General features: G+C 45.2%; 1 protein-coding gene across 1 annotated transcript in view; it reads right to left on the minus strand.

Annotated features, from left to right (window-relative positions):
• The window catches only part of KIAA2012 (KIAA2012 ortholog), a 112,771-nt gene that overhangs the window by 32,003 nt on the left and 69,809 nt on the right, over positions 1-10,959 (minus strand). The window contains exon 14 of the mRNA XM_023510383.1: positions 3,034-3,171. Coding sequence (XP_023366151.1) covers positions 3,034-3,171 — 138 coding nt within the window. The remainder of the gene's footprint in view (positions 1-3,033; positions 3,172-10,959) is intronic.

Consider the following 10,959-nt stretch of genomic DNA (forward strand, 5'->3'; position numbering starts at 1 on the left):
GCTCACAGCAACCTCCAACTCCTGGGCTCAAGCGAGTCTCCTGCCTCTGCCTCCCAAGTAGCTGGGACTACAGGCACCCACCACAACGCCCGGCCATTTTTTGGTTGCAGCCATTATTGTTGTTTTCACGGGCCGGGGCTGGACGAACCCGCCGCCTTAGGTGTATGTGGCTGGCGCCTTAACCACTTGAGCCACAGGTGCCAAGCCGGCTGCCTCACTTTGAATCTTGTTTCTGTCATTCACCAACTGTATGATGTTCAGGAAGTTATTTAACCTCTCAAAGCCTTAGTCTTCTCATCTCTAAAATGAGAGAATTCTACCTGCTTAGATTCATTTTGTGAATCAAATAAGTGCATGTATATAAAACTTGAAACAAAGCCAGGTGCAGAATGAGTGCCCAGCCACATTAACAATTGTGATTGTTAGCATCTCTCTGCATTCTCTTTTTTTGCCTTCATCTTTCTTACCTCCTACCCTCATCCCATGTAATGTGCAATGCTTCCCACATCTACCAGGCAAAAATCCATGAAATGCCCTGTGGACGGGTAGGAAATATGCAAATGAATATACAGAATGAGTTAGTTTCTGTACAGCCCAGATGTGGAGGACAGCCTATGTGGTTTTCTCTGTTTGAATACTTTTATCTATACTACCCTGGTACTGTGTCTTACTTAGGCAATCCCTAAGAATCTGGGAGCTATCATGTCAACAAGGAGAAGGTCTGTCTAGAGCAGCAGTTCTCAACCTGTGGGTTGTGACCCACAGGAACTGTTTTAAAGGGCTGCAGCATTAGGAAGGTTGAGAACCACTGATCTAGAGAGAGCTGTTAACTCTGAATAATTCCAAGAGGCGGTATAGTCTTTTGGGAGTCAGAAAGCCAAGTATATGCTCTAGGAGTCCTGTGGAGGTAAGTTGAGTTACTATTTCTGTGAGTCTTGAAGAGGGTAGACTGAAATGTGGGCCTTAGGGATGACAACACTTTTCCTTCCACAGTGCCATGCCAGAATTACTGAACAACTACCAAAAAATGTAACACAAAGGCATCTTGGGCACTAAATATACAACACTTATTGTAAATACATGTGTATTCTTATTTCATTTCCTTAGTAATTATCACCTTTCAACAGGCTACTTTGCTTGTTTATGTTTATTTTCTATTTCCTGCCTTATCCTGGAGGAGGGAAGGGATCTTGATTTGTTTTGTTCGTTGATAAATCCTGAATGCCCTGAAAATACTGATTACATGGCAGGTTGCAGGTGCTCAGATATTGGTTAAGTGAATGAATAGTGATTATGAAGACAATCTCTCTTCCCAGAGAGTACCAACCCTTCAAGCCCTAGGGAAAGAACAAGACTATTGCTAAGAATAAAGAGATAGTTTCACTAATGTGACTAATGAAGTATGTCATCCTGGGAAGAGTGCCGTGTTGTCACAGCTCACAGCAATCTCCAACTCTTGAGCTCAAGCGATCCTTTTACCTCAGCCTCCCAAGTAGATGGGACTACAGTTGCCCAACACAACTCCCGGCTATTTTGTTTTTAGAGATGGGGGTCTCACTCTTGCTCACCTGAGCTCAGTCAATCCACCTGCCTGAGCTCAGTCAATCCACCTGCTGCTGGCCCATGACAATACTTTTTGCCTACCTAACATCTTGTTTTGCTTTCCAGAATCATTCTCCCTTCTTGTAGTTCTTTATTTTTCCTATAGAGAAGGGGTCTTACTTTAATGCCCAGTCTGGAGTGCAGTGTCTATTCACAGGCAGGAATATAGCACATTACAGTCTCAAGTGATCCTCTTGCCTCAGCCTTCCAAGTAGCTGGGACAATGGACACCTGCCACCATGCCTGGCTCTTCTTTGTCAGACACCTTTCTTCTCTCCATTCTCAGTCCCAGTGGCTCCAGGGTGGATCAATGGCAGGGACAAGTGACTCAGGTTGGTTGTATTCACTTTTGGAATGACTGGGGAAAGAGAAGCTAGTGGCCAGCTTGCCACCACTGGGGAAGACCCTGTCTAAGAAGCAGCCCAGGAAAGTAGAGCCCAGTCAGGGACAGAGACAGATTTTGGGCAAATGTATGACTTAATCAAGGCTCCACCCTCAGAACTTGTATGGGGCAGCCCAGAGACAGTGCTGAGACCTTTGGATTAGCTAATAAGGAGGGTGAACCTCATGACCTCCAAAGACCCTGCCAGTCAACAGTACTAGAGAGCACCATCACTTGAACTCTGCAAGTATTTGTTCTCTTCTCCCCCTTTTCTGCCTTTCTGAGTCATTTTTTATCAAGGGTCTGGGATATTGTCTCTAAGGTAGTATGAAAGGATTGGTTCCATGGCCATTTATTTTTAGTTCAGTAAGCTCTGAATAGGGCAAAGAATGGGTGGGGAAAAGGCCTTAAAACTAGAAGGCTGTGGGCTGAAAAGGATAGGTCAATGCACAGAGCATTTAATGAGCACCTTCCATGTGCCAGGTGTTGTGGGAAGGAGTATCGCAAAGATGGACAAATGCCATCCTCACTACAGGAACTCTCAGTACCCTTAACTAGAAGTGAAGCTGAGCTTGGGAGATCAATGAACTCTCAGAGAACAGAAGAGAAGGCCAGATATCCAGAACACAATCTGCAGTTAACTTCTAAATAGTTATAGCTCAAGAATCAATCTTCTCTAAGTAGGAATATCTACTCTACCAAGTTATAGTGATAAAGCAGCAATAATTATTTTAGCTGCTGTGAAGATAAAATGAATTATATTTGCCTGTTTTCTGAGTTGGTTTAAAGTTATTCTTTCTCCTCTCTGTTTCCTGCCTCCTACCACCCAAACCAGACACCCAACTGGTTTGTCCCCGATTGCTGGCTGTGATTACTGTCCTAATTTGTTCTTTCTTCATCTGCTACAAACTGCCTATTTTCTATCCCTTCTGATAATGCAGGAGCTCTGAGGGACTTCTGAAGCTGTTTTTGTACCATGCAGAAGTATATTAACTAGAATTCCTGTGTATGTGTCTATAAAACCCCTCGTCTTCTCAGCGTGATATCACCTTCAGGAACGGCGTCATGTCGATGTGCAGCTTTCGCGGGTAAAATTCTTTTCCATTTGAACATATCAGCTTTTTATTTATACAACTTTGAGGCTCTCCTGTCTTCTGAGCTGCTGCCTCCAAGGACTGCTGGGCTCCCTGTGAAGAGAAGCAGAAAGCCTAAACTTTTACAGGAATGATACACGGTGCTACAAATGTTAGTACAAATCCCCAAATATTTATAGAAAGCAATTTTTAATCATTGGGACAGTAATAGTAACAATTTTTACCATTGAAGAAACATGGGATCCATGTATTGAGAGAATAATCTGAGATTAGTTATTAATTAATACCTGGGGCAGTGGAAAAAGGGACCCTCCTAGGTCCCAGCATTGTAATTATTTCATTTATCCCTCATAGTAACTCTGTGAGGCCAGGTATTGTTCCTCCCATTTCACAGATGTGCAAACTGAGAGGCTCTGGAAGGATTAACAACTTGCCCAAAGCCATTCATGGGGCATATGGTGGAGCTGAAATCACCATTTGCTCAAGACTTCTTTTTCAATGAGATTTTTTTTTTTTTTGACACATTGTTTCACGTCCTGGGTGGAGTGCAATGGCATCATGGCTTACAGCAACCAAATACTCTTGGGCTCAAGAGATCCTCTTGCCTCAGCCTCCCTAGGAGCTGAAGTAGCTGGGACTACAGGCATCACCACAATGCCTGGCTATTTTTATTGTTTTTTAATTAATTATTATTATTATTATTTTTGAGACAGAGTCTCACTTTGTCGCCTTTGGTAGAGTGCTGTGGTGTCACAGCTCACAGCAACCTCCAACTCTTGGGCTTAGGCGATTCTCTTGCCTCATCCTCCCGAGTAGCTGGGACTACAGGTGCCCACCACAACGCCCAGCTATTTTTTGTTGCAGTTGTCACGGCTGTTTTAGCTGGCTGGGGCTGGGTTCCAACCTGCCACCCTCAGTATATGGAGCTGTTACCTGACCCACTGAACCACAGGCACTGCTCAGTTGGCTATTTTTAGAGATGAGGTCTCACTCTTGCTCAGACTGGTCTCAAACTCCTTAGCTCAAGCAATCCACAGGCTTTGGTATCCCAGAATGCTAGGATTACAGGGATGAGCCTGGCCTTTCAATGAGATCTTTTTGATACCTGTATAGCTTCCATGAATGGTTATCAAGTCTGCCTTGTACCCAAGTGGTTATAGCAAGATTCCAGCTTATTTCCAAGCTGAAAGCATATATGATGTGTTAGGAAGAGTGATTTGAAGAAATGTAACAGAGAGGGAAGGGGTGACAGAGGAATCTGGGAGGCCCTGGAGGCTCCCCAAGCTTTTGGGCCATTACAACATGCAAAGGGGTCAGGTTTTGGAGCACTACAAAGTTGGAGCTAACATTGCCCTCTAGCCCCAGATCCACCGCAACCTGGGGGATCTCTGCAAGATGCAAACTAGACTATATCACCCTTTTGCCTAAAACCTTTGAAGGCCGTTGTCTTTACTGACTTAACACAGTTTACAAGGCCCATCCTGCCTCACTCTGTCACTCAACAAGTATTTATTAGGTGCCTTTTCTATGGCAGGCAGAGTGACGAAGCAGTGCAGCAGACAAGCCTCTGTCCCCAGGGAAAGTGCATGGTTATCTGTGGCACTGTGAGGGGTGAGAGGACAGCAGGGAAGCAGCCTCAGTTATGTCTGAAGGTGACTTATGATATATAGAAAAACAAAACAGAAACAGGATTAGGGAGTAGCTGGGGATGGAAATGGAAGCTCCAGTTTTAAGCAGGGGAGTTTAGGAAGGCCCCACAAGAAAGTGATGTTTGAGCAAAACTCTGAAGAGGGTGAGGGAAGGTTCCCGGGGGCCATCTGCAGGAGGTGTTTCCCCCACTGTGGGAAGAGCAGGTGCAAAGGGCGCTTCAGTTGCTGGATTGAGGTCCTCACTGAGGCTCAGTCCTTCCTGGGAGCTCTCTTCTCTCTTCTGGCTCCTCCTCATCAGTGAGGGCTGGCTCCTCCATGCCCTGTGACCTCCCAGAGCATGGAACATTCCCACCATCGCTCACAGTGATTGCTCAGGTCTGTGCAGCCATCTCTCCTCCCTCTAGACTGGAAGCTACACGTGGGCAGGAACCACAACTTCCCTGTTCCCATTGTCATTGCAGTATCTGGCTCAGGGTCTGGACACCAACATATACCTGATACATATTTGCTGAATAAAAGAGTAATGAACACACAAGTGAATGACATCAAGGGGCTGGGTGGCAAGGTACATGTATGGCCCATAGCAGTTCACACGAGGAGGGACAGTGAAGACATCTTTAACTGGAAGTATGTGTTGACCTCCAGAGGCCTGTCCTCTGTGTAACACGGGTTTTTCATTCCCAAAGAGAAAGTTATTAGTTATTTTGGGGACTAATTTGCTAGGGTCACATACATTAATATGCCATGAGATCACCCTGGGTGTGGATTTGATCATTTCCATATTTTCTAGGAGACTCTCAGACGTCTGTCTCTCTGGGCAGTCGTAAACTCTCCCTCCCATAATATTTATATTTCTTTTAAGCATTAATGATGAATTAACAGTTAATGGGTCCCCATAAGCAGCTATCATTCCAATGAACACCCACACCCTTTTCCTTTGTTTTGAAATGTGGCTAGAAATGGAGATTTTTCTGGACAAGAACATATCCAATTTTTTGTCATCAGCTATATATCTGACTAGCTTCTCAAAGGGAGATGGTCCCTCCTCATCGCTAGATCAAATGAAAGCGTTTGGTCCAAGCTAGAATCAGACAAAGCATTTCAAGCTTTCTAGCCTCCACAATCAGGCATGAATCACTGGATGGAATAATAGAAATCAGACAATACTGATTTGAAGGAAATTTCTCCATTATCCCCAGGAGAAGATTTCCTATTAGGCCAGAGGACAAAAGGTGTAGCCAAGGCCAATTCCAATAGCTGGAATTGCTTTAACTCCTTATGTGGGGCTCAGATTGAAGAGTAGGATGTTGAGACGGTTTGAGAAAAGACCCTTCAAGCCACTTGACCTATAAATCTTTTGATGAAACAATTCTCTCTCTTTTTTTTTTTTTTTTGGCTGGGGCTGGGTTTGAACCCACCACCTCCGGCATATGGGGCCAGCACCTTACTCCTTTGAGCCACAGACGCAGCCCCACTTCTCTTGACTGCTCGGCTCATCTCCCTAATGTTTAGGAACCATCAATTCTAGCTTGATGGAAAGTTTCCAGTGAAGGCTCTATAGCCACTGGAATGTGAAGTCCTGTTTTTGCTTATTACATTCAAGTGTTCTAACAAATAAATGATGGTGAAAGTGGGCTTGGCAGATGAGAGGAAAGAAAACATTAAACATAAAAAGAGGAGTCTGAGAGGCATGATAAGAGGAAGAAAATCAGAAAGTTGAAACCAGGAGAGTCATACACTTGGTTGTTTTTCATTTATTCATTAAATGGATATTTCTTAAGTGCCTATTATATGTCAGATAAACAAGCACACAAAAAAGCAGGATAATTTTAGATAGTGATTAGTCTGCGAATACAACGCGATGGTGACAGGATTTGGGGCTGGTGGTGGTGATGTTGGTGACTTGCATTGTGTGGTCAGGGAAGGCTTCTCTGAGGAGGTGACATCTGATCAGAGACCTGGATGACAAGTTGGCGCCACCCCCAGATGGATCTATCTTTGGCCGTCAGGGTAACTACTATCTCTGAGGTCTGATTATTTGGAGGTAAACCCAGGCAGGGGATCTTTGAAAAGGAAAGTAGAATTCCTACTTTCTAGCCCTGTCTGCCCGGGCTTCCTGCTCCATCCTCAGCCTGAGAGGTATTCCTCTGCTTTCTGAGTGATACAACAATCAAAACTGGCACTTGCTGCTCTTGGGTATGTTGACCGCAAAGATAGGAGAACAAATAGTAATCACGAGTCAAGGTCTGTAAAGGTGGAGGAGGGAGAAGAAAACACAAGGATAAATAAAAAAGGGAAGGAAAGTGGGGGAAGTGGAAGAAAGCAGAGATGCTGGAAACTATTTTGTTTCTTTTATGTGCACACTTTGGTGGGAATGATTAAAAAACTGATGGAAGGGTGAAATATTTAGCAGAAAATCAAAACCCATCCTTTCACCTATGCTGTATTGTAAATACTTTAACATTTTTATGTTCTGTTAAAAACACCTGGAAGTCTTTCTCTTTAGTAAATGAAACAATAAAGATTAATGAGTTAATTTGGTAAAGCTGACTTGAGTTGTACAGAAGAAGGCATTGCGCAAGTACTTGGCATTTAAAAAGTTATCTGACATTTAAAAGGAGATGACTGTTAATGAATTCAAGAGCTAATCTTATACTCTGACAGAGTGAGCCATGGAAAATCCAGGATTATTATCTTGCTGTAAACACAATGTGATTCAGTTGAGCTATCAAAAAAAGAGCACTATTGGTTATATACAAATATCTATACTCAAACACATACATAATATAGCAAAACCTAAAAAGGCTGTTCATTAAAATTAAATAAGCATCTTATCATTTTCTTTCTTACTTTTGGATTATAATATCTGAGCTACAGACCTAGGGAGAAACCCTTCTGTCCAATAACTTTTCCTCCTTACAAGTGGTGTATTTTAAAGGATCACTCATATGGGTTGGATCTACAAACAGACCTTGGTACGTCTAACCTTAAGAAGGAGATGAGATCCCAAACCTGAGCAGATACATCCTCACCCATGGGCCCCACAGAACCACCAAAGATAAGGATCTGTCCTATAAGTGTCCCTCAGGCCCTCCTCATTACTGCTCCCACTCCTTTCTAATTGGCGTTCCCCATCTTTGTAGCTGTGACTTAATGGTTCCAAGGAGAGCTATTGTCCCTCATTAAGGAGGCTGCAACACTTTTGCTGTCTAACTGCCTCCCACACAGCTCACAGCTCCATTCTGCCTGAGAGCAAGCTGCCAAGAGTCTCCGGGAACCTGTGGGCACGCTGAGCTGGAGGAAGAAAACAGAAGGAAGGAGGGCCTTTGTAGCCAAGATCTGAAACCTACTGGGGGGACACACCCCACCATTATCTTACTGCCTAGAGAGCGGGTAGGGGAGGCCTTTGCGGAAGCCCTTATCAAGTTGTCACATCAAAACTGTGTGCACATAGGGCAATTGTCCCCTCCTGTGAGCAAACAAAAGGGAGACTCAGTCCTTCCTTCTGACCACTAGGCCTCTCTGCTTGGCTGAGAATCTATGCCCCCATTTCCCTAGGGGGCCCCAAATCCCAGTGGGAACCGAGACACTTGGGAGAGATTTAGTCATTGCAGTGTGGCATGGTGCAAAAGGAGGGCTGAACTTTGAACTTTCCCCTCCTCTCACCTTCTGCTGAAGTTGGGGGGTGGGGGATCAAATCCTGGAAGGGTCTGTTTCTGCCAGGAACAAAGGGCCTGGCATGTTTCCCTGTGTTTGGCCTTCTTAGGCCATTCTGTTTCTTGCCCAGGGGAGCCCCTAGACCTAAAAGTAGGCAGTAAGAATCAGGATGTAGGTGGTGCTGGGTGTGCATGGAGCTCCCTTGGACTCCCTATGACTAAGCTGCCTGGGAAGGAGACCTGAGTGGGCCAGGGCCATTGTACATGTATATTGTATCGACCTCAGGCTAAGCTGGGGGACCCAGCCTGTGGCAAGGCTGACCACCTGGGCCACCCCCAGATCCTGAGACCCTGTCTGGGCTTCCCTGGCCTAGAGGGGAAGGAGGCCGCCAGTGTGGAGAAGACCAGATAGAATGCCTGGAACCTCAACTCAACACCCCTGCCTGCCTGCACAGCCTCTTCTGAGCAGAAGAAACCCCAAGCAATAGGGTGCTTCCACCTGCCACAGCTGTGCAGAGCAGTCCATGTGCTGGTCTCTTAGGCTCATCCTGCTCGTCTTGGCCCATATTTTATGTTCTAGAAGCAGTTTGGTGCTGGCAAAATGCAGCTGAGTGCATTTTTAGGAGAGCTCCGTAAGTAGACATGGTGGAGATGGAGGTAGTTTGGTTTACAGCTAGAGCAGAGCTTTCCTGTTGCCTGTCAGGAATGTGGTCTCCTACATCTACTTTTTTACACACTCAACTCTATAGAAGATTTTTTTTTTTTTTTGGAGACAGAGTCTCAGTATGTTGCCCCCTTGGTAGAGTACTGTAGCATCACAGCTCACAGCAACCTCAAATTCTTGAGCTTAAGCGATGCTCTTGCCTCTGGGACTACAGGTGCCTGCCACAACAGCTGGCTATTTTAGTTGTTGTTGTTGTTGTTGTTTTCATTGTTGTTTAGCAGGCCAAGGCTGGGCTTGAACCCATCAGCCCCTGTGCATGTGGCCAGCACCCTAACCACTGAGCTATGGGTGCCGAGCCAAGTTTCTTTTTTTTTTAAGACAGAGTCTCACTCTGTTGCCCAGGCTAGCGTGCCATGGCATCAGCCTAGTACATAGCAACTCTTGGGTTCAAGAGATACTCTTGCCTCATCCTCCTGAGTAGCTGAGACTACAGGTGCCTGCCTCAACACCTGGCTAATTATTCGATTTTTAGTAGAGACGGGGTTTCATTGTTGCTTAGGCTGGTCTCAGACTTGTGAGCTCAGGCAATCCACCCGCCTCAGCCTTCCAGAATGCTAAGATTACAGGCGTGAGCCACCAAGCTGGGCGTATAGAAGGAGAGCATTTAGCTAATTAGCCCAACAGCTAGCGAACGTTAGACTAGGAAGAGAAACATGGCCATCTCTAAGCTTAGCTTTTGTAAGAGGCTCATTTGGTGACTTTTGCCAAGAAATTAATCTTTCTGTGCCTCAGCTTCCCTACCTAGAAAACAGGACTAACCTCATTATTCTCCTCAAGGAGATTTTTGAATAATGAAATCCTGGACGCTTTAATTCCAGGGCTTCTGTTATCTGGAAGTAAATCTTATCCATGAATTCTAATTGATATTGCCCTCAGTTTAATTAAGCACTTTGTTGACACAACAGAATCATTGTTTATCTGGCTTAGCAGGAGCTGGAGGAAAAAAAAATTGAGCCAAAATAGTGATCTCTTTTGCCCCAAGGGAGGTAGAAACCAGCCTTTTCTGTTTGGGGGTGTCTAGCTATATTCAGGCTGGAATTCTGCCTGTGTTTGAGAGATGACACATCTTATTTTAGACTGGGAGATGGGTGGCGGGGGGAGGGTGAAGGGTGGGAAATCTAAACAACTCCCTAGCTCCTTCCAAATCCAAATTTCACTAACTCAAAACTGTGTAACTTCCTTTTCTCTTGGGTCTGGCGTGACTTTTTATTTTAGAGACAGAGTCTCACTTTGCTGCCCTTGGTAGAGTGCTGTGGCGTCACAGCTCACAGCAACCTCCAGCTCTTGGGCTTAGGCGATTCTCTTGCCTCAGCCTCCCGAAGTAGCTGGGATTACAGGCGCCCACCACAACACCCGGCTATTTTTTTTGATGCAGTTTGGCTGGGGCCAGGTTTGAACCCGCCACCCTCGGAATATGGGGCTGGCGCCCTACTCACTGAGCCACAGGTGCCGCCCCTGGTGTAACTTTTCTGACAACAGACAGACAATCTCAACTTGCACACTGATTCCACTGTGAAAAGGTCATTTTAAATCAGTTGATTTTCACTAGAAACAAACAATGTTACCTGTGGACTTTATTTCCCAGACTGGCCCATAAAAAAGTTTATCTAACCCATAATTTAGCCACACTGTGGAGCTGAAATAGCCCTGTTAATGCTGTGATAGTAGAGGGCTGGAAGCAGAGAAAGAAAAATGCCCTTTCTTTTTCTTTCCCCATTTCCCGGTCTCTCCCTCTCCACTGGGCCCTCCTTTCCTCTGAACTGTAGGTTTTCCTGGTAGCCATATGCTGTGGGCACTGGGGCCTTGCTGACACAATGCTCCTGGCCCTCAAGTTCCCTGCCTTCCCCACTTT

This window comes from Otolemur garnettii, unplaced genomic scaffold (genome assembly GCF_000181295.1).
Source record: "Otolemur garnettii isolate 467f Iridium unplaced genomic scaffold, OtoGar3 scaffold00013, whole genome shotgun sequence".
Taxonomy (NCBI): Eukaryota; Metazoa; Chordata; class Mammalia; order Primates; family Galagidae; genus Otolemur; species Otolemur garnettii.